At 34.5% G+C, this 25,100-nt stretch overlaps 1 protein-coding gene across 1 annotated transcript; it reads right to left on the reverse strand.

Annotated features, from left to right (window-relative positions):
- Positions 2,163-15,728, reverse strand: LOC18768662 (serine/threonine-protein kinase STY46). The gene is made up of 16 exons (XM_020570268.1): positions 15,199-15,728; positions 14,221-14,335; positions 13,567-13,694; positions 13,324-13,431; positions 11,797-11,869; positions 10,985-11,095; positions 10,521-10,571; positions 10,307-10,446; positions 10,117-10,224; positions 7,896-7,969; positions 6,121-6,296; positions 4,411-4,506; positions 3,907-3,987; positions 3,765-3,815; positions 2,824-2,964; positions 2,163-2,734 (listed from the first exon to the last, which is right to left on the reverse strand). The coding sequence occupies exons 1-16, from the start codon at positions 15,366-15,368 to the stop codon at positions 2,705-2,707; spliced, it is 1,653 nt and encodes a 550-aa protein (XP_020425857.1). The 5' UTR covers positions 15,369-15,728; the 3' UTR covers positions 2,163-2,704.

Below are 25,100 nucleotides of genomic sequence, written 5' to 3' on the forward strand. Positions count from 1 at the left end.
AATTACTGATCGTTGATATGAAATAATTGAAGTGAGGCTGGATTGACTATTGGTAACGATACAATTCAGGTCAAGATCAATCTCTTCTTGAAAATTCACACTTCACTTTCACCTTTAGGAATAAATAAATTGTTATAAAAGGGCACATATCTAACTTATTTAGTCGTAAAGTATTTAGTTTAGACCAACGACTGAACTCATATACGTAGAGAAATTCGCTTAATCTCTAACGACATGGCACGATTTTTATACTAACTAGTTACTTCTCTTATTTTATCAATAAAATATTATCACTTTCTCTAAATGAATAAAAAAATTCACTCAAGTCACAATCTAAAGATAATCTTTATTTAGGTCCTAAAATCTACAAACGTCTAAATAAAACTAGTTTAGGGCATTGTGTTAGAAAGGTAGGAATGAAAGACTTTCACATCGACTACTTTAGTTTCTATTGGACAAATTAATAGTAAAAAATGAAAACAATTTTACTTTTAAGGCGGCGTGAGAATCAAAATTTACCCTAAAGAAGGGACAAGTCACAGGATAATTTATTACTATAATATATCATGCAAGCAACAACAGAGTAAACAAACAAAAGTAAACGTTGTACATGTACTTTACTTTGTTCATCATTTTAATTTGTCGTACTTCGTTTTCACCCATTATTTTTTGAGTTGGGTTTAGCTGTAAATGGATTTGTCGGCAGCTGAGCCAACCATGGAAATGTTCTTGCGTGTCCGACGATCACTCCAAGACTCACATGGAAACTGGAAATGGAAGGCCAAATTCCTTTTTATTTATTTATTTATTTATTTTAATGTTAAAAATTTCAAGGTTAATTAATTTGTAAGTCAATGGTTTTGACAAACAGAACATGTTGGACGACGAATTTGATAACCAATAAAGTACATGGTACAAACTACAAAGTAGGTGATTACCGGACAACATGGGAAAAAACACCATGAAATCGGAAATCTAGGTAGGAGGGTGAAGTAAACAAAGCCAACTAATCCATTTCCATACGTACATGTTTGTTACTCATCGGGAAGATGAAGAAAATATTTGTTCCCAACTTACAACTGGGTGTTTATTAACTCATCCACAAAGTCAAAAGGTTTATGATTGAATGGAATCTTAAGCCGACTAAAAGCGTTTACCACTAATATAAAGAAGATAAACAAACTCAATGACGCCTGGTTCTCAGTCAAAAGTTTGGATTGGAGTGTGAGAAAAAATTGTACAACTACTCAATTTGGAATTTTGGAGTATGAGACGAGATGCATGATGACTTAGGATATTTGTTATAACCAACTTGAGCGGGCTTTCATTCCAGTTCCCATTGCCCCAACTTAGATTGAATAGGTCATGATAACCTTCAATCAGCAACTTGATTGCAGGCATGTTTAGATTGATCATATCCCATAATATTAGGAGGGAAGGATTTTGTAATGGGCTTGTAACTTAAGTGGTTACGAGCATTTATCTCTACACCGAGGTCTTAGGTTTGATTTGATTCCCTCCTCCCCAATATCGCTTGCATATTAAAAAGGAAAGTGTGAATAAATTAAAGGAGCAACAAAAGACAAAAACAAGAGGAGTGTAAAATGAGAAAATGAGAGTGAAAATTATTACATTATTAAAGTTAATGTAAAGTTTAAAACTGTTTTCTTTATACAAGCGGCAGCGAGTTGCGGGAATTCTAACATAGGATCTTTGGTGCATGAACAAATACACTTAATCACTTGAGCTATAAACTTCTTACTAAGTTTAACGTTGGCAGTAGGTTTCTTATTCAAGGTAAGCTGCATGCATAATAAACTTGGTATCGTTAACATTATTGCTCTCAAAACTTCACACGGTTCGTTTATTACATGCACTTGCACACCAAGTCAAATTAAGTTAACCGTCAAAGGGTAAGACTGTCTTTAACTATAAAAGCTAAAAATGGTTATAAACTTTCGATTTTAAGTAGTAGCATTCAACCTATGCTTATTTTCCCTTGCATTCCTTAAACACAAAGATTTGTTTGATTTCCTTCATTAAACGAAGCACCTTCTTGTTAATTTCTGACCCAAAAGAAAGTAGGAGAAAATAAGAAAAGGAGTGAAAGGCCAAAATGTTACGACCACCAACTGTCAAATTCCTAAAATACAAATGTCAAATTCATTAATCAATCAGCTAACTTGCATATTCTTAGAAATAAGAGAACATAAATCAGTTACAACTCGCAAGCAAGAAAGATGATTAGATTTCTGTAACTGGAATATACACGAGAATAGATTGTGGACTAGTTGAAACAGCTGCACTGCAATACAATCCACTCCTCTTCAAACTCGTATTTTTCTCCGTCTTTCTACTTACTTAGATGCACATATCTACTAAAGTTTATACATCCCCATTACTCAAAAAAGAGAATACTTTACATCTACGTTCAACTGGGTGTTTGCTTACAGACGAGTTTTACAACAGGCAATACAGACCTTCATGCACTATCGACATTGTGTTTCGCAGTCTCTCTGATTTTCTCTTTCCCTCGATTGTACAATAATATAGCCTCTATATTTATGTGAAAAACAAACAGAGAAAACAAAGCCTCATCCAAATCCCAAACGCCTAAAAAAGAGCCGGTCGGAATGTTGCAAAAAGAGAAGTTTCGATAATTTCAGAAATTTCCTGAGATAGACACATCTTAAAACCCGGCGTCTCAAGCGCCATTGGTAGCTTCCGAAATTTCCTGAGATTTCATGTATGTTAGTTCAGTGTGGGGCCAAGAGAACGAGGGGCAATGAGACTTGAAAAAAGCGAGCAAAGGGATTGTCCTACCTGAACTTCTTGGAGGAGACATTCAAGTTGCGCTATTATATCAGAGAAGGAAGGCCGATTGGAAGGATCTGCATCCCAACATCTCTGCATTAATTCCAACAGCTTTGGGTGTCCAGTACTGGGAAGATCCGGTCTCAGTCCCTGGGAAATGGAATGTGAAGCATAACTTTTAGGCACCAATTCATAAAAACTATTACGTTGAGCCAAAAGCTGAAACCAGTTGGTATTTATTGTTTAACTGACTATCAAGGGCATTACTTATGACTTTTTTTTTTTTTCAAGAGATACTTGTGCCTATTTTAAATAAGCACAAAAGTTGCATCTGATACTACAGAAATGTGATATTCACTGGTTCTGATCCTTTTCTTACATTTCTTTAGTTTGAATGAGAGGAAATTCAAACCCTAGGGTTTAGAAATCATGATAGTAGACACATACTCAATTCAAAACTTTCGTATCATGTAGAATTGCCAAAATCTGCAATATGCAGACATGGCTGTCCACAGGACAAATACTAGAGAGCGAGATTTAGAATTAAGTTGCATGAACTGTTAGGATTAAAAGGATTTCCTAAGCAGAAAGTAAGATGTGGGCATATCTCTATAAGGTCACCATCCTAAATTGTGACCCTTAATTTCCAAAAGAGGAGGGAAGGAAATGAAATCGAATTGAACATTCATGAGCACTTTGCAAAGAATGTGAAATGCATTATGGATAACAAATCATCATTTAGGATGGTTAGGGGGAAAGTGAAGAGGCAACGATAACCATGTCAAGTGTTTCTACGGACAACATATTCAATTAAAACCTCGTATAGTTCATAATCAGATATTTGACACTGAGACAATGCCAAAGTTCAACAACCGTGCTGTCGCAAATTATGTGTGTGCATGCATGCACACACACAAAGAAAACATATCTATACATGAATAAATGTAAACCTGTCTAACTCCCAAGGCAGCTTGCAACGGAGTCATGGTATCATATGGAACCTGCAATAGCAAGATCATACGCAATTTAAAAATAACTTCCACATCCTGACACACGATATATATATGAGCTTTTCGTAGCATTAGAGCATACTTTGGCTGTTACTAGCTCCCAAAGTACAATCGCAAAACTGAACACATCTGCTTTCTGATCATATGGTTGATGATTGATAACCTTGCAAAATGCAAGAAAGCAATGAGATGTTGAAATGAGAATGTAATTAATGTTGTGGAACTTCGTGCATTATCTAAAGATAATGACGCACTAACAGTAAAGTAAGACCAGAATGTCAACATCTCAACAACGAAAAGGATATTCAATAAACCATAACCTGCTTCTCAAACAAAGCGGTTATGATATGGCTGGTTGCTGGCAATTATTAACGATGAACTAATTATTCATAGATTAAGAAATAAAAGTCTATGAAAAAAACGATGGGAAAGGATTTTTTTTTTCAACCAAGTCCAACGATTTAAGATTTGACATTAATTTTCAAGAAGACTCTCAAGAATTTACATACAATCACTGATCTCCTACGGATTAAAAACTTGAAAAAGGAAAAATGAAGGAAAAATGAACCAGAATAATCAATCAAACCTCTGGTGCCATCCATCGATAGGTTCCAGTCTCTGCTGTCATTACTCCCTCTTGATTTTGGAACCGAGCAACACCAAAATCGGCCACCTTTACAACCTAAAGGCAAATAAGAAAATGATTTTTCAACGGTAAAAGGATCGAGAACATTTCCTGAACTGAATGATAAAATTGCCAAGATATGAGAGTAGAGAGTCCAACACTTATACTTAGAAATCTAACCAGAAAACAGTTTACCCATTATCATAAACAAAAACATGTTGATGTTTAACATTGAACTTTAGTTTTAGTTATTAAAAATGTTAAGATACTTGTTGAAAGTATAATTACACTACTAGACATCTTGAAGCCCATTATCTAATTACTTCATTATTCATGAAATCTTCAATGTATCAGTTTAACCATTAATTTAAATTTAAAGACATCAAATCCAGCTCCTGATTGAAGAACATTTAAACTCCTCCTTCACGCAATCAAACTTCACACCTCAAAGCACAATGCATGCAGAGGGGTTTATTCCAAAATCCTCAACCCAATCAAACTATTACCCCATATAAAGAAATGGTTTGGTTACTCCAGTCGGTCCATAACCACAAGTTATATCAACTAGAGCTGCAATACATCCCCTGAGAATGCTATAGCCATTATTAAAAAATTACATATAAATCTCTTGAACTTTATTGTTTCCCTGTCGGCTAATTAAGCATAAACATAGCACACAAACAAATTAAAGAAATATAGCAGTCATGAATACCACACTTTAATATTGGAAGACTAGTTGACCACCAATACTCAAGATAAGACTTGTATTTACTTCAGACCAAAAAAGAGACTTGTAATTACTTCTCTAAGATAATATATTAAACAGGTGAAATTATTTTTCCCCACGGGATATGGAGAAATTGAACCAAATCTTAATCTTGAATGAGGTTGAAGGGAACTGTTAGAGATCCACGAAATTCTCAAAAGTTCTTTACTAAAGAGCTACTTGACCATAAATTTTATGGGACGAGTCATAAATCATATAAAATGTGAGATCCATCTCAAGAAAATTAAAAATGTATGGTAATAACCTCCCATTTCAATTTCAAAATGGATAAATACATTAGTAAAGAAAGAAACTATTCTTCTTAAGCATTAAAAGGTGAAATGCAAAAATGAAAAAGGAGAAAATACAATGACTTCTTAGCCCCTTAGTAATTCAAAGCCCTAGATTTCTTTTTTCTTCTTTTAAGGATGAGGAGATGGAAGTCAGAAGACCATAAATTGACAGGACCGGATAGGGATAATGAAGTAATACAGCACACTAACAAACACGCTACCCTCCAAAAGCCTAGGAAGTTTTACATTTGTAAAACCCTCCTAATTCAAAGGACCACATGACTGATTCAAAGCCCTCGAGTATGAGAAATGTGACTTTAGTACCTGGGTGGGATAACAACCTCTCCTATAATTCAAGAAAAGCCAAGGGCTATGACTTACAGGATTCAGTAAATTAATTGCTCTTTCTCGGAGCATTATAACATTGATAAGAATTCATACATGGGAAAACCAATTCTTCGAATCACTTCTGATTTACAAGTTAATATGCTGTCATTTCGCCTAAAACCTAGAAAATTTGAACTATTTACATATCAGCAAAACCTTAACCATTGTGCATTTATTCATAAGTGAAGCTGCAAAACAAGCAAAACAATAACCTTTAGTTCTTACGTTGTTAGTGTCCATTAGCAGATTTGCTGTCTTCAGATCTCTATGAATTATGTTATTATGATGCAAATACTCCATTCCTTTGCAGACATCAATTGCAAACTTTAACAGTTCTGAAAGCTTCAAGACATTATGATTCTTGTGCAAATAATCATAGAGACTTCCACCGGGCATATACTCTGCAAGTAAAAACAGTAACAAATGAATTTTCATAATTTTTATCATAAGAAAGGGAAAAAAAAAACCAACAGGAAGGAAAATGGAAAGAAACAACTTCCAGTAGTTAGAAGTAGAGAGTCAGTTAACTACTTAGAACATGTAGTCTGGAAACATAACACAACTCCAAAAACAAATGTATAATATATGCATAAGAAATATGAGTTTAGAGCGCCTGGGCATAATGTAGATGATTTTCATATAACTAACATTCCCCAAGCCACAGAACCATTTTAACTTCATCGGGAAATCAATGACTAAGTTCACATGATAACTGGATCACCTAAAGGAAGGAATTGCTTCACACAACCATGGAAAACGAAGCTACAAATGTCCTAAACCAAATAGACTACTGCCCTCGGGAATCCACCCCAGCTCATGGTGGCATTTTAACTTAATCTGGTAAGGAATGACCCTATTAACACTGATAACTGGACTAACTTTCTCAAAAAGAAGATGGAGACCCAAAATCAGCCACAGCCACAGCCATAGGTTAGTTTGGTGATCCAACCTCCTTAGATTTAGAACTTATTAGTTTATCCTCAATGAAATGGCCTCCGGATCCTGTTTACATTCTCACTGAAATGGCTGCTTTGACTGTATGAATATACAAAAAACATAAATGAAACAAACGAACAGCCAAAGCTGTATTCACAACATAATCTTTTAGCACTAACACAAATTATTTATGGACATAAAACAAACAAGTGAAATGCATGGTTTTTGTTGCCTGAACATCATGAAAGAGCTTCTCACGTTAGAGCTCAGTCCCCATGAAATTACTATATTTAATTTATTTTTTAATAAAAACATACTTTCATTAATAGAAAAAGAACAGTACAATACAGGGGACAAGTTGTCCACTGGACTAATTATACTAGTCTACGGATCTAAACATCAAAATATTGCATGAAAGCAAATAAGATGAAAACGAAAAAATAAGCCGCATTCCAATCATAAAAGATACCCTGAAAAGAACCATCCCTAAAGTCTGAAGATACCAATGCCAAAGGAAAACCCAAAAATGAACTCCATCCCACGAATGATCCACCTCCTCATCCCTTGCTCTCCCAAATATCATTCTATTCCTAATTCCCCATGAAGCTCCATAACATACAAGTTACAACAAGATGCAATGGCTATATTATAATTACACTTATTTAGGAGCTCCAAAAGGCATCCAAACAGCTTAGAGGAAGTAGAATACAGAACACAAGAGAAAAGTCTCCTTGAATGCTGCATACTTAAAGAAGAAATTTTAGCTCGGTTCCAATAAGATTTCTGAAAAGTTAAAAATGAAATTTATGGTCAGCTCTGCTTATTTTAGTGGAAATACTCATGAAACTTTCTCGCTCTATAATCATGTAAATTATACAAATATTAGGTTTCACTTAAAAAATGAACAAAAAATAAAGTACACCTGCTGCCTAGCTTATCTTAGTTACACTGCTTGTGAGAACATCTCCACGTGTAAGATTTTGATACAGAATGAATAAACCATGAAAGAAGCTAACTTAAATTTATAGTAAATGCTGGAGAAAACCAATTAGAAAATTGCATACCTGTCACTATGCACAAATGTGGAGACTTCGTACATGCCCCGATAAAGCGCACAACATTCCTATGATGGACCTGTCTGCAATCACAAAACGAACATACAGATATATCAGCATTTAAGAATGAGTATACACTATCTTGGCATTTTATTTTGAAATGACTTCATAGCAATAAGCATGCCAACTTACAGTCCCGTTCTCCTGGTCCATGGGGACCAGGGAGTTTCTTGGGCAACTGCAGTTGGATTAAATCCAACGGTGGACAACAGTCTAAACAATAAACTCAATTTATAATTTTTGTAATATTATTTTTTTCAGTAAAAAATCTTTAAAGCAATCTTGAAAAAGGAAACTTGCACTTTTCTCACGCAATCACGCGTTTCTTTCTAAATTCCAATTCATCCCCTCCAAATTCCAGACTCTCCTATAAGCCCATTGTTTTCTTTAACAAGGTTTCTCTAACAATGTTCTTTACTATTCGCCCAGTTTTCACAGAGCAGCACATGTGCATCTGGTGTGAAAATTTCCTTTTCTTCTAGCAATGGTGCAAAACCAGATGGGGGAATTCAAATGGAGAGACCTCTCTCCCAAGTGAGATCAAGAATGGAAAAGTTTAAATGCAAAAATTGATAAGGACACCAAAATACAGATTAGAGAAATGTCAAATTTTCGAAGGGTTCAAAATGGAGAATAATTGTTAAGCTTGAAGAAGAGGGAAGTAAGATACCAACTTGGATAAGAGAATTGAAGGAGAAAAAAAATTCTACCAATTTGGGAGGTGTACTGATGCTAAAGTCCTTTCAGTTTTCTTTTTGAAAAATTGCTTTAAAAATTACTTCTCGTGAAATTAAAAACTATCAACTGAGTTTATTATTTAGACTGCTGTTTACCGTTGGATTTAATCCAACAGCAGTTGCCCGATAAACTCACTGTGGACCAGGAGAACGGGACAACCTAAAATAGAATAACAGACTGTGACAAACTAGAAACAACAAAAAAAACAACACTTGCAGGCTTTTAGAATTGACAATAAAGGACTGCAAAGGAAATAATTCTGCTTTTACGGGAAAACAATTTCAGAACTCCATACTTTATGTGGCTACAATAGACCATGAGATATAGTTGAAATTAAAAGAGTAAAAGCGCAAAGAGGTTGACATGGTTTTGACCCACAGATATTAGTGAGAAAGCTCCTGTGCTGCCCCCAATGAATTGTTTAGATCCTCATATACTGTAGCACAAGAAACTTGTACTCAGAAGATCCATATAGATGCATGACTTATTAGAGATCAAGGTGAAACAAATGATATGCACAGTGAAAAGCAAGTGGATTTTATTATATTCAGATTATTCATGATGTAAGAGAAATATTATCTTCACGCAAGGAATTTATTTGCAAAATCTATAGTCGGTTAAAATGTGGAGTTGTTTACAAGGGGGCCGAAAGGGGAAGACACCTAGACAATATAGGAATTGTTCTTGTCCACAGTATAGAGCAGCATGCAAAATATGACCAAAAAACTGATAAAATTTGAAGGCTTTGATTAGGCTACTAGAATTAGTGCTAGATAATTTTTGTCTTTTATTGTGATTGACTTTCTCTTCTGCGTAACGTGTAATTTACTTTTGCAATTAACAAACTCACGGCCTTCAAAAATAATTTGTACTAAGCAGTGAGCACCCAAGTTCATGTAAACGAAAATAAATCATAGTAAACGAAAGCATGCATGGAAGTTTATCTTAAACCAGAGTAACTTCTACCAACAATATGAGTTGACAGCTGTGAACATGTCATGCCAAATTTCATGTTGGATCATATCATGAGTCACAATTAGATACATAGGCTAAAAAATAGAGACCACAAAAAACATGATTTCTTTAAGCTTGAAAAGGCAGCCAAACCCTGCAAAAACCTACTTCCAGGACCTTAATGTCCTTGGCGATTGGGAAGAACAAATAAACTATAACCTTCCAAAATCCCTTCCTATCCCTATTGCACTTGAACTACCAACTTTTTACCAGAATTAGGACGGAAAATTTTGGAATTGTTATATCCTTTCCACCATAAGCTAAATTCACAAGGAGAATTGTAGGAAATAATGGGAAAATGTTTAAAAATTTACTAGTGGAAAGCAGATCCCAACAGATCAGGTAAAGAGTGATTTCATGTGAATTCCCTAACAGAAACCAATATTAAAATAACAATCAAAACTAGAAAGTGGTTCACCTCAGAATTTCCACTTCTTGAGCAAACTCATCCTCTAGAGCATCATTCAAATGCTCTGACCTCAGTATCTTAACCGCAACATCTTGACCAAGATAAATTCCGCGGTACCTTAGGATGAACAGAAATAGAGGGTTCAGCAGTGAAGAGGCCCATAAAAGAATAAAGGTGAAAACAATAAAACCTATCTTACAAATCTCCACATGACCCAGATGCAATTCTGTCTCCTATCTTTAATAGTCTTCTGTCTATTTCCCAGTTTCCAGGTTTTTCTTGTGCCGCTAATGCTTTCTCCACAGCCGAATGAGAATGTGAAGATCTTGACCATGACCCCTAAATTATCAAGCAACAGTTACATATTACTGTCTATTAGTCTTCTATTACTATTACAATGTGACACAATTTACCTCACTTCTAGCAACCGCCTTTTCCATAGCTTCATGTAGACCATCTGTATCCTGACCACAACATTGCAAAGTCAGCAACATTTGGACTCAGCACAGATCCCTGTCATAAAAGAAATATAATCACAATGCCCCTTAATATATTACGAAAGCATTTTCCTTGGATAAACTGCAGTTTTTTTTATACTTAACCTGTTTGATAAAACTCAATACTTATAACACAAATATTGGGATGCATACAGAAGAAGAAAACACAGCAACAGCTTAGATTATAGAAAATAATAATGGCATCACAACAAAAACCACACACAATGAACAAAAGTGTAATGGGTAAAGACATACAGTCTGGGGCTTCCCCCCCCCCCCCCACAACATATTGGACATTTCTCAATAGTAATACATAAAAAGAACTAACATGCAACCCAGACAGCGAATGATGATAAACACATTATATAGCAAAAAAGTACCTCAAGAGGCCATCCATCCACCACAAAAACATCTAAGGAGTAGCCATCGGTCGTTGAAAAAACATGTGCTTCACGGATGTTAAGTCCTAAATCAGAAAGCAAAGCAGAAAGCTAGAGGAAAATGACATCTGTTAGAAAGATGTTGTCCTTAGTATGGTTCCACTTTTGTAGTTCTCTGGCTTTAACAACATAGACAATATATATAGAGTAGAATCAAAGGTGCTGAATTATGCTCTCAAAAAAGAAGTATTACTCCTCTTTTTATAAATAATAATAACAATATTAACTACTGCAACCCTTAAATTCAGTTGCCAGTTTTTCAAACATCATGTCACGAATTAATCATGATAAAGAACATTTCCAAAGCAAAGGGTTTTCAAATTATCTACAAATCCAAGGGCTCTGTCTGCTGTGAGGTACTATGGAAAAGACGTTACATGACATCATCATATTTTCTCCCAAGGAGTAATAAATCCGTTGAAAATTTTCCAAGACAGAACCCCATAGAAACTGTATACTCAAAAGATCATAAGCATGAGGATTACCAAAAAAGATATGAAAAGTAGGTAAAAACTTGTATACATCTACATAAACAGAAATTCTTTCACATAGCTTTATAAAGGACAAGTTAGATGGGGTGTCCATTAAAAAAAGTAAATAAATTAGACAGTGATTTAAGTTACAAGCATTAGGTATTAAACACACTTACATTGAAATTAGTGAATACCAAGAGACTGCTAAGTGGAGACAATGTATTGCATGTAATGAAGCTACCAAATGACAAACAAATAAATTAAGTTTCTCAATCATACCTGGCTAAGAAGCTTAGGCTTGTCAATGGTTGAAAATATTACTTCATGAATGGGAACATGTGGTATATCTTGCCTGCATTATACATCCCAATTGTCAATATAATTTCTGCATAGATGAGAACTGCAATTTTTTTTTTAAGAGAAATGAAGTTTTATCAAGTCAAGAACACAATACAAGACTCGGTGAACAAGAGGTCTAAGAGAAAAATTATTTAATTCCCATAAAACAGAAGTCCATATTACACCTCTGACATTGTAAGACAACTCTAAAAACTATTCTGCAGCAGCTGCCCAATCTAATAAAATTCCAATCCTAAGGGCTGGAGAAAGAGAAGCCCATAACTGCAAATGCAATCTTTCAATATACAGCCAAAGCTCAGTCTTAATAAATAATAAAAAGAGATTATGTTCACTGAGCAACAAAATTACAGAGTTGGTGTCAATGAACTTGATAAAGCATTATCGGATTCTGTACCTTGAAAAAAAAAAACTTTAATATAGGTATACATTGCTAAGTTGGAAAAAAAGACCTTTAGCCTAATATTTCATACATATATGTTTTTACCCATGCATGCATATGTGTTTATGTACATAATTGACAGATATTCTTCTACCTGTGTATACCATCTATGGACATGCATGGTTTCCTCGAAAGCAAGACAGACAAACTATACATGCTTATTACTTAACATAATTAATTCAAAATAACACAAATAAAATATATTTCTTTAGTTCTCAATAAACATTTTATCAAATTTTTGTTTGATAAGAAATAAAAATCTCTCAGAAATGGAACAGTACAAAATAATTAAAGGATGACGGGTAATCCACCGTATGCTAACAATACAATATTCATAAACACTACTACGTGTCAAAGAAGTATGAAAGAAAGTCTTAAGTCTTCCAATCTCTGAATAGAAGGCTACTGAAATTGAGTCCAAACTTCGAAACTGAAGCCCATAATAAGGCAAAATTCTTCTTCACATACTTTAACATTCTACTATTGCTCACTCTAAAATAACTCCTATACTGAAAATATGAGAAGTCAAACGAAACAAAACCAGAACTGCCTTCACAGAACATAACAATCTACTCCATAACTCAACCAACTCCAATGTTCTATACAAAAACAAATGATGCATCCACTCCCCATTTTGTTATACTAATGATGCATCCACGCCAACCAACCAACCTTTCAAATAAAGATTTACTACAAAAAGTTTCTGAAAAGAATTCGGGACCAGGACCATTTATGACCAGTTGTTGCTCTACATATCTAATATGTTTCCATTGTCCCCTTTCATTTTAGTTGTTATTGGTTAGATACCAGAGTTTGATTGCAACTCAACAAATAAAAAATAGATAAATAAACCAAAAGAAATAAATACCACAAAACCAACATATTGCAACAATTGAAGTATCAAATGGTAAACCATTGATCTGACGATAAACAAATTCTTGCTTTGATGAATTACAAAAGTGTTTAGTCTTGAACAAAAAACATGCCAACAATATTTTGTTGAGTACCTCGGGGGAAAACTCTCTGTCAGATGTCTTCCATCCATGTCCGTAGCATTCGTTCTAACATCCAAATTTAGGTCCCCAAGCTTAGAGTCAATTGCACAATTCCTAGCTCTAATCACAGAAATGGAATAGATAAGAAATAAAGAAATGAAACCCACAATCACCCAATGCAGTCATTGAAACCCTTAACAGCAATTAATATGGCAAGAAAAGCATTTCAGACAGAGTACAACACAGGTATAATACCTGTCATGTGACTGAGCAGCTCCTTCCTTAGCTTCACGACATGATGGCCTTGAGGTTGAAATGATACTAGTAACTTGTTGGCCATCATTATCATCATCATCGTCATCATCTGTTTTTGTAGAAGTATTCTGACCAGAAATACATAAAGAACCATAGAAATTAACAAAAGTGTGGGGAGCTTTGTAATAGATAAAATGGTCGGAAGAAAAAAAGAACTAATTTGACATTGGAAATAACATCAAAGTTTCTGATGCTTACAAGATTCTTTGAAATCCTATTTCCAAATGTAGTTCAAAACTTCTTTACAGAAAGTGACAGTCAATACATGCAACAACATGCATATATTACTATACATTGTAATAGATCCAGATCCTGGTCAACAGTATAGGGAAATGACCATTCCAATTTTTTTCGCTGAACCCACTATTAAGAAATATGTTCTCTTTCAAAATAATTCATATGGAACAGGTGAAGCGTCAAATTTACCCCAATGGAAGCAAGAGTAACAATAATATTTCCAATACAACAGCTAGTAAGCAAAATCATATCAGACTAAAAGGAGGTATAGTTTTAATGCTAAGTAAACTTAAATCATGCTTTGGCTATATGAAATCTTCTCTTTTTTCTTTGGCTAAATGTCATTTCATTCAATACCTCCATGAAACGGATATGATAAACAGGCCGCTTCTCTGGGTCTTTTGCCAATGCAAGAAGCTTTTGATGCAACAAGACATCTTCTACTCTATCCAAGTTAACATCAAGCCCATAACTGCGTAGCCAAAAAAAAACGTAGAAATAGGTTCATCAACCTTATAAGAAAGATAAAAACAATATCCTATGGCTCCGTTTGTTCCAATGGAGAATGTGCAGGTAATAAATTAGGAAGCACATAAAACATGAACTAAGTTCACTCCCCCTCCCCTCACACGAAAAAGAAAAAAAAAAGGAATTTATCATTTGGCTCTTATGAAGTTCTCTAGTGGAGAACTTCTTTGAAACTTAGTGAATATACTTTCCACTTATGTTTTAACCAAAGCTTCAACATAACATAGGGGCTGGAAAGGTTTGCCTGTCTTTGCCTTGGATAGTATTTCTTGACAAACCTAAGTAAAAACTTCGTGCCTCCCCGAAAAGTATTTCCAAGAAGAATTGTACTTTTCCATTCAAACAAGAATCAGAAAAATTGGCTGTGGAACTAATTTCCACTCGTACACACAAAGAATTTGTAAAATGTAAGCTACTCCACTGGTTACATAGTCAGCAGATATATAGGGAAGAAAATAAGGTATAAAAAACATTTCCATCTCAAAACTTAAAGCTTCAGAAGTAAAGCCGTATGCCGTACGGTACCAAGAATAGAACAAATAAGCAAATGGACATTTTCAAACATTAAAAACTTTCCCAAAACTGCTCGGCATGCATATTATTATCTTCCACAACTCAAGGAGATCAATCACAGTTGAATCATCATTGAGACTCTAATCTAAGCTTCACGAAGATTCATACTGGAAAAATTAAAAATAAAGCACTAGTTTCAGAAATAAAATCAACAGCCGAAATTCGTTAAAGCCAAATAAAGAAATAAAAAAACTAATTCCAATACAGGAAAGGAAAGCGATCGAATTGGAATACCTAGCCGGCAAGCGATTGAAGTGAGCGTCCAACTGCTCACGAAAATCAGGTTGAGTCAAAGCGTCTTCATTACCGCTCTCCAACAAGCGGTTGTACACGTCGTAGTTGCTGAAGCTGACGAAGCTTCGAGGCGGTGACGAGCTCTCTCCGACGCCCTCGGTCAAATCCATAGGAATCTCAAGTCAGCAGGTGTTCCATGAAAATATGGAGAAGGAGAAGTTGATCAGCAGAGGATCTTTGACTGTTGGTAGAATCTGAGAAGAAGACGAGGATAGGCTCGGAATTCGCTGAGAAAGTGGAGGGCAATCTCGTCATACAAATGTACTGTAGCAGCGTGAACTTTCTAGAGCGAGAGAAGACTAGTTTGAAGGAGAAGAAATGAAATGAGAAGGACCTGGGCGCTCGTCTCCATAGTCCTCGCTCCGTCCCCAGCTGAGCTAAGACAATGCCATTTTTTTATATATATATATTTTTCCTTTTTTTTATTATTATTTAATTATTAATTATTATTATTAATATAGTGGGAGTGGATAGGGTTGAAAATTGTGGGGCAATATAAAAACTGTTTGTGACTGAAGAGAATGCCGCGCGTATTGGGAACAATTGCTGTGATGTTGTCGTTCAAGATTAAATGGCCTGCAGTTTATACGGGATCCCGCATGTCATACCATAATTATGACGTAGCTCACGCCATAGGCCTCAGCAGCGGTGGGTTGTGATAAGCTGACGGGCCGGTGACCACAATTACAAATTTCCTGTCTTAAATTTAGTAGTTGTATAAGTACTTATTTTTTCACTCTTTTTTTTCCATTTATATTGTCATTTAATGTAATTACAAAAGTATTTAAAAATAAAAACGAGTGACCAATGGGTTCCCACCATGTGGTGGTGGATTCCCCCTCCACCCCATGACAGTGTCAATGGTACCCATGATCGAACCCTAGTGGGGTTTCTTTCCTCCAATGTAATAAAAACAAAAGAGAGTGTAAGTAGATAAAAGTGGAGTGAAAAAATTATATCCCTTTATTTATTTAGACTATTAATTAAGAGAATCAAATAATATTATTTGTTATTTTCCAATTAAGTAATTAATAATATAATGTTAATTTTACTAATTACTTCCTTATTCACTCTCTTACTATAAGAAACACCCATCCAATCTGAAGGTATTGAAGCAACCAAAAAGAGAGGAAAAACATGACATGGGAGTACAAAGTATGTTTAATGAAATTGTAGTAATTTATAATTATAATTTCTTTATAATAATGATTTAATATAATTAAGGGCTCATAATTTGACAGCTACCTTATAATGACGGACATGGCCTCTTCTCGTTATAATAATATTATAATTATTCGCATGTGTTGCATATGTGAAGATTGACGATATTGTACGAGAAAATAATAATAGAATGTTTGTTTTTTTAATAAGAGAAATTACTCCTATAAAGAACTACGTCCTCACCAAGAATGGTTATTATTATTATTATTTTTAAAATACTACATATAAGCTAGGACCACATTATGATTTGGGTTATGTGTAGATGGGACAAGGTCAAGATTAATGGTTCGTTTGCAATATTTACAAAACGGCATCTCGAGTCGAGATAGACTTTAAGAAGTTGAAGTGATGGTGAGCCCTTCACCTAAATTGGGTGTGGGAGATTATTGGGAAGGTGTTAAAAAATATAACAATTGATATCATAGCTTGATTTCGCTACAATACATTTGGTTCAAGTTGGAGAGGTAACTTAATTAAATTCTTACACAGATGGATAAAGGTGGAGCGGGCTAGTAGAGTAAGGGCTAGTGGAGAAAAGGCTCAAGGAAATCCTAGGGGTGGCTAACTAGGTGGAGCAAGGGCTCCTAACAAGGCTCGAGAAAATCCTAGACTTAAGTAGGGCAAGGGCTTCTAGCAAGACTTAAGAAATTATTGTCTGTAGAGGTTGAGTTGTAGGGACCACGTCATCCTCAAAAAGTGTGAGTGTTGTAACAGTCGGATTACTTTGGCTTAGATCTCGTCAATGTGGAGATTATTGGTGTATGTTGCTCGATGCAAGTCATGATGCATAAGTCCTACATTAAAGAATACAATAATAATTTATGGTTCAAATATATGTAGTTAACTTATAGTTTCACCGGAGCCCTTTAAGTTAAAACGCCACATAGAGGTCCATTGGGCCTAATCTCACCTAAAGTATTGGACCTAGATGGTTAGGGTGAGGATTTATATGTATTAAAAGAGGTATTGTTTTGCCTGAAATTTGAATTAAATTCACTAAAAGAACAATTAAGTTAAACTCATTAACTTGATAAAGGAAGCATGAGGTGTATTTTTGTAATTATATTTTCTCTCTTATACTAATTGTCCAATCAATCTGTCTCATCTTTGAGATCTACTAGATAGCAGTCATTCTTCACAAGTTGGTATATCCATGCCTCTCTTATACTTATATTCTTGGTTTTTAAGATAATCTACTAGATAGTAGTCATTCTTCACAAGTTGGTATAGCCAAGCCTCTCTTCAACTTTTATACAAAATTAGTGAAACACCCATTCTTAGACATGAAACTATGAATATACCCTACACTATTTAAAACATAGAAACACACCCAAAATAAACCCAAAAATCAACAATTGTATGTTTTTTATTTTAATTAATAAGATGAAATATCTTTATTACCCTTTTTAGCATTAAATTAGTTTTGGATCTCGTTTGAAGCCTCCCTCAGATTTGACAACCTCAGGTCTGAAGCCTCAAGCCCTCCGCTGGGATTTCCAGGAAATCAGCTAGACTTGCTTATTGTGGTCTTTTCGGCCTTTCCTTGATCGTTTCTTGGATCCTTAGAGAAGTCGGAGCTCCTCTGTTAAAGAAAATCCCATGTGAGTCCCATTCTTCACTGACCCTTTTCGTTTTTTTGAACTAATTTTAATTGGGTATGTGAGAAATGATCAGATTTTGCATAGCTTCCATGAAATCCCAATAGGCCCAAGCAAAGGACTATTGATTTTGATTGTTGAGCCCTTCTCAAAGACATACTTTGGTCATGTGTGGCAGAAGATCCCTCATCGCTGATAGTAAGAGTAGGGTTTGGGGGCTGTACTTTGATCTTGTATGGGAAATCCAAGAAATATACAAGTCATTTTTTAAGAGGGAATGCCAGGGCACAGGAACTTGGAGGTGGTGTTGGTGTTTAGGCCCAGGTTTTGGGTTCACCAGTCACACTGAAAAATTACTTGATTTGAAGAAGAGCAAAGTCATTCTGGCCCCCATGCTACCCAAACCTTTCTAGCGTAAAAGATACGCAGCAGTAAGGGAGGGCACGATTAGCAGATTGAGCCATATCAATTCTTCTAACCCAAATCCTTTCAACCAGCAACTATTGTTGAGATGGAGTCATTCTCTGTATTTTTATCATTGTTGAGTATTGATTTTGAGTGGTATGGAGTTGTACACTTTTATCATACCTATTATGCAAATAAAATGATGTAGTCGTTAACTTCCAGTAAGTGGTATGAACAGTTGAAATATTGTTCATACCATGCAATTGAGTTGATTTCTATAATATAATATTAACAATGTACTTTTATGACATAGTATTAACAGATTTTCAGTGACAAAACATGCTCTATATTTTGCTCTATATATAGCTATGCACTTGAAGTTTGTGATAGGCATAATGTGATTTTTACTAGGGAGATAGTTCTATGACATAGTATTAACAATTTACTTTTTTTTTTCTTGTAGAGATATTTCCTTTTGCTTTTGCGATTGTTTCTGGTGAAATTATGGACAATTGGAGGTGGTTTCTGAAAAGGATATCGGATGTCTTGTTGGGCTATTTTGGATTTTTTTTTTTGGTTGATTTTTTTGTAAGTAATGGTATTAACAATGTACTTCTATGACATGGTATTAACAATGTACTTCTATGACATGGTATTAACAATGTACTTCTATAATATAGTATTAACAATGTACTTCTATGATATGGTATTAACAATGTACTTCGGGCTTGCTGGGCTTATTTTGGGTTTTTTTTGAGTTTTTTATGTTGGGCTTGTTTTAAGTTTATCAATGGCAATCATGTAATTTATAGGAACTTTAACACTCATTTTTTATGTAGTAAATGGATTTTGGGTGTGTTTCTAAAGTGCATTTCGTGTGGGGTTTTTTTATAATTTCAGCTCCTATTTTGGGTATATTAGTGAATCTCCCCAACTTTTATTCTTGGTTTTTTTTTCTCAATAATTTTATTCTTTTAATTAGTCATCAGTAGTGGAGACAAAAAAAATTTCATAAAAGGGCACCTTAGATATCAAAAGTTAATTTTCTTTTGCGTGACAATCGACCTAATTTCTTACATAATATGATAAATCAGTAAGCCAAATCCTTTTCTCCAATTTATTTTATGTTACTGAATCTCTTTGAATTTATAAGATTAAATTTAAAACAAAAGATATTGTGCAAATAAGGTTAATTTTATAATCTATGTTGTATGGACACGAATACGACGACACGGAAAACGACAAATTTCAAAAAACTAGAATACGGGGACATGGCAATCAAAACATAATAATTTATAATAATACTTATAATAGTACTTATATATATGCAGTCCTCTTCCATTGAGGGACACCCCTTATAGGGCTCACTCCGAATTGTATTTCACTAATCTAAATCATTTATTTTGTAGATACTCATTCAAAAACCACTCAATTGAGTTATTGAAATTTTAGTATTTTCTTGAAGCACCGCGTTCATTGATTTTGTAGGACACAATTGGATATCGAAACGGTTTCCGATTTGTCAAATTTTTTGTTGATTTGGATCATTGGAAAAAAAAAATTGTAAGGTACCCTAAAGGGCGTCCCTAAAATAAAATTATCTGAGGGATCCCTCAATAAAAGGGGACTAAATACATATGTATTGATGTTGATACTCCAATTTCACAATACTTATATATAGTGAAATTCAAGTTTTCTAAGCCTTTGTAGTTTATTAATTTTATATGAATTAACACATTAGTTGATCTTGAGTACGAATTGACCTTTATTCAGAGAGTATCCTGACTATGTATGGAAAGTGTATTGATCATAGACACGATGTTAACTGTTGAACACAAGTATCCAAAGAATGTCCAAATATCCGACACTTAAGCTTAGTGGAGTGTCCATTCAACTTAGTTTACAATCATCAACAGGAAGGCGAATGTGCCTTTATCTTTCAACACATAAGTCATAGTTGACTTCATCCATCAGGTTATGTTTTGGAATGCATGCACTAAGAAAAAAGCCAAATAAAGGGAAAAAAAGAAAAAAGAAAAAAAGGTCTATCCACGAGTATAGATAGCTCATAAGGAGCAACTTTCTAGCGGTACTAGTATATAGATCGAGTTTCTTTTCTTTATTTTTTAAAATCAATTAAACACCTCAAATGGTTGTTAGGATTAATAATTTCGTAATTATTTAAGTATGCATGCGTAAATAATTGCCGCTAATAAAAATATTTATGTAAATATATTTGTGTAACAATCATACCACCCAAAACCTGACACCTCAAATTGTTGTTAGGATTGGAGATTTAATACCCTAAAAAGTGTTCAGCAAGATAGCTTTTGGATGAGAAGTTCACCTTTTTTTTTTCCTTTTTAAAATTTATCAAATAAGGTCACCCATTTAATTTGATAGAATATGCAACATTCATAGCACACACATAATTGTAAATTTAAATTGGCGTTGGGTCATTTAAATTGGTCAATTGTTAGGTTCACTAAACAAGGGAGAAACTTGATGGTGTGTTTGGTAAACAATGGGTCCTATTCTGATTTTCTATATCTATAATGGGAGAACTGGTCCAGAGTTGCTATAGGTCCATGAGTCATTCTATAGTGAGGGTATTATATATAGCCTTTATGTGAGATTTATTTCTTAATCGTTAGATTAGGCTAACTAATTTGATTCGACGACTAATCAATTTTATCAAACGATTAATAAATAAGATCTCACCTAAGGATCATATATAAGGTTTTCACCATAAAATTCTTGCTAGGTCCGTGCCTTTCAGATGACAGTGATTTTTTATTTATCAATTTCGTATATATTAATCATAATTTATAATCCAAAAGTAAATGCTTTCAGAATCAGAAACTGTAGCTAATGGTGGCAAAGGAGAAATGACATCTCTGACTTCAGCATCACTTTACCAAATGGTATGACCAAAATCATCCAAATTAAGGCTGTTTGATGAGAAACACTTGTGTGAAATGGAGATAGTAATATTTTATTATTTTTGGCCAATCAAAGTATGCTGCGTGTAATTTTTTCACGTAGCAGTTTATGATTGGTTTGGGGTAGCAAAATAGTGCTATTCTCATTTCATACAAACTTTTCAGTTGTTTCGGACCACCAAAAAAAAAAAAGAGCTTGTATTTTATTGGAAATTTTGTGCACCAAGAAGAATCACAATATTAATCTCCATTTCCTTTAATAATTTCACAAAGGTCAATTGAAGATTGCCCATAATAAAGTTAAAGCATTCTTCATTGCAAGTTGCAACCATACTGAACTAAATGGCATCCTGAAAATAAAATTCAATCTTTATATTTAAACTGGAGGGCATCATAGTAGTTCTTTAACATGTAAAGAAGAAACAAATGGTAAAAAAATTAAACACAAGGAACAAAAACACTACCAAGGATAAAATCTATATGAGATTTACCAAGAAAAATGTGTGTATTAATGAGATGCCCAAAACAAAAAGATTTGTTGACGCGCAATAATAACCGAGTTCAGTCTTACCAGTAAGGGCAGGACATGTGGAGTGCCTTGAGCAGACCGAAGGACACATCAACACCGCCCACTCCCGTGTCCGCCAGAGTTTACACTCCCACTTCAGCTCGGGGACTGACCCGACCGTGTGCTAGTTAATGAGATACATCAAATATATGGACAATTGAAAACCTCACCTCAAATAGAGAAGAAAAGTATTACTAAATTTTTGTAGCTATAATTGTGTAAAGATCATAGCACTTAAACACCTCAAATGGTTGTTAGGATTAGTGATTTAACAGTTAACCATAAAAAAAAGTTTCATATCGTACTTATTTAAGCATGCATGCGTAAGCAATTGACGCTAACTAAAATCTTTATGTAAATATATTTGTGTAACAATCACACCACCGAAAACCTCACGCCTCAAATTATTGTCAGGAAAGGAGGTTTAAAAAGAGTTCAGCAAAATGGCTCTCAGATAAAAGTTCACCTTTTTTTCCTTCTTTCCTTGTCAGATAAGGTCACCCATTTCACTTGATAAGAATATGCAACATTGACAGCACCACATAATTGTATATTTAAATTGAACATTAATAACATAGATTATGTCTGGATATGAGCATTGGACACAATCTTAGATAGATTTAATTGGTCAATTGTGAGGTTCACTGAATCAGAGGGAGTTTTTTTTTTTGTTTTTTTGTTCAAACTGGAATAACAATGGGCAAAATGCCAAAGTTACAATGCTAGAGTCCAGAGCTAAGGGACAACTGCAACCACAAAAACAGAGCATACAAATACAAAGACTAGAGGAAACAAAGGTAGGAGACAACCCAACCAACCGGCGGTGGCATCGTCAAATTCCTCACTAGTTCCAAACTAGTAATGGGGTGGACAAGGTAACCCATCCTCATTAAGAATGCCTACCAGCGAGGATGGGGTCTATTGACCCAAAAAGATGGGCTCATCCTCGACATGTTGGTGTGTTTGGTAAACAATGGGTCCTATCCAGACTTTCTATACCTATACTGGGGGGAACTGGGTCCAGAGCCTGAGCTATAGCTCCATGTCTTTCAGATGACATTGATATTATCAATTATATATTAATCATAATTTATAATCCAAAAGAAGAAAAAGAAAATGCTTTCAGAATCAGAAACTGGAGCTAAAGGTGGAAAAAGAGAAATGGAATCTCTGACTTGAGCATCATTTTATCAAATGGCATGTCCAAAATCATCCACATTAAGGTTGATCCAGCTTGTATTTTATTGGAAATTTTGTGCACCAAGAAGAATCACAATATAAATCCTCCTTTGTGCACCAAGAATCACAATATTAATATCTTCATTACCTTCTTCAATAATTTCACAAAAGTCAATGCCCATCAATGGCTTTACCTACCTGTTGAAGATTGCCAATAATAAAGTTAAAGCATTCTTCATTGCAAGCTAAATCTTAATGGCATCCTGAAAATAAAATTCAATCTTATATTTTAAACTGGGGGACATCATAGTAGTTCTTTAACATGTAAAGAAGAAACAAATGGTAAAAAAAAAAAAAAAAAAAAAAAATTAAACACAAGGAACAAAAACACTACCAAACATCTGTATCACCATCCAGTTAATTTCTACTTTTGCTTTCTTTCTTTTTTCCTTCCTCCAAACAGATTCAAAATGCACATACCCAAATTGATTTTCTAATAGACAGATTATACTATGATGTTGATTTGCAGATTTTGTAAGACCACTACTAGGCATGAGAAACACACATAATATTGTGTAATTTGGTGAAAGCTGACATCTAGGCATCTGAAAAGCATGCAAATTGTGATGATGTTTGACCCACAAAGCTAGAAGCCCTTCAAAGTTCAAACTGCTGAATCTAAGACATCACAGTCCAAACCTAACAGGCTACAGATATTTCACTGGAAGCCCTATTATGCAAATGATGTTTCAAGTGGCTGTGAAATCATTTCAGAATTGTAGCCCATCCAACTACAATAGGATATGAGTTCTCAAATCATGCAACACCCTCAAGGCCACTCTGCCACTTACAAAGGGAGCCGGTCCTGACTAAGGAATTGTGCTTATTCACTGAAAAAGTAAATAACAAGGATGACTACCTTTCAATTGAAAAATACATGCTCTCTCCAGAATTCTTTCAATAAGGAGGAATACATGGAACGAATGAGTTCTAGAGTCAACAAGAATGTCTCATTTGTCAGGTTTATTAGACTAATTACCTACAAAGGGGTAAGTCATTAACATTCTCTATCATTTTTTTAAATGACAGACTGGAAGAACTCTCTACCGGAGTTAAGAAGTGCCAAAGAAACATTAAAATCCAGAAGTGTTTTCTATAAAAACGCAAGTTTAATTTAAGAAGGCAACAGAAAGCATCCAAAATAACCTTTACAACAAGGAATGAGACAATGAATAACACACAAAAGATAAATCTGGTCATTAACTTTGGAAAACATGAAGCACTCAATAAAACTGTGCCTTGTACCACTAGAAATAGATTCCTAAGTCATGGATTAAATACTAATTGAACCAGCAACAGCTTCACATCAATTTATCCGAGAACTGCAATCTGTGATCACAAATTGATGTTCTCTGATAAATTGATGTGAAACTACAATCTGTGATCGCCTAATCATGTAGGTCTAGGACATAGCCTGGTTTTTGTACTTGTTTCATCCCTACTCATAAATACAACACTATCGCCTTTGTATAATTTTTTTTTTAAAAAACCACTAATAAAAAATAAAATAAAAACAATTTTGTGATCCAGAAACTTTTCTTCTATCTTCTCTCTTATTTTGCATTTTCTGGACAGAACCAATAAGATGCATGCTATGAAATTTAATATGTTCTCAAGTTTTATGGAAATATAGGTTATGGGATATAAGGATCATTAAGACTCTGCTACAGCGTTCTATCTTTTTTGTTTTTAGATAACTATTCCACTCTATCTCATGATTAACTTCCACATAATTTATTTTTGGCATTCTAGTTGATGCAACCTCATTTTGAGATGAGCTTTGGTTTGCTCATAATTTTTACCTTGGTCGCTTTGGTTTCATACATGTAAAGTTTCAAGCATAGACGATCAAATTTAGCCAAGTAATCT

This window comes from Prunus persica, chromosome G8, assembly GCF_000346465.2.
Source record: "Prunus persica cultivar Lovell chromosome G8, Prunus_persica_NCBIv2, whole genome shotgun sequence".
Lineage (NCBI taxonomy): Eukaryota > Viridiplantae > Streptophyta > Magnoliopsida > Rosales > Rosaceae > Prunus > Prunus persica.

What these genes read in the sequence shown, in the direction of transcription:
- LOC18768662 (XM_020570268.1), bottom strand. Translation starts at nt 15,368, where the DNA reads ATGGATTTGACCGAGGGCGTCGGAGAGAGCTCGTCACCGCCTCGAAGC. An exon ending in ACAGAGAGTTTTCCCCCGAG is followed by an intron (nt 11,870 to 13,323) that starts GTACTCAACAAA and finishes TGTATAATGCAG; the next exon opens with GCAAGATATACCACATGTTC. An exon ending in AGGCGGTTGCTAGAAGTGAG is followed by an intron (nt 10,447 to 10,520) that starts GTAAATTGTGTC and finishes TTGATAATTTAG; the next exon opens with GGGTCATGGTCAAGATCTTC.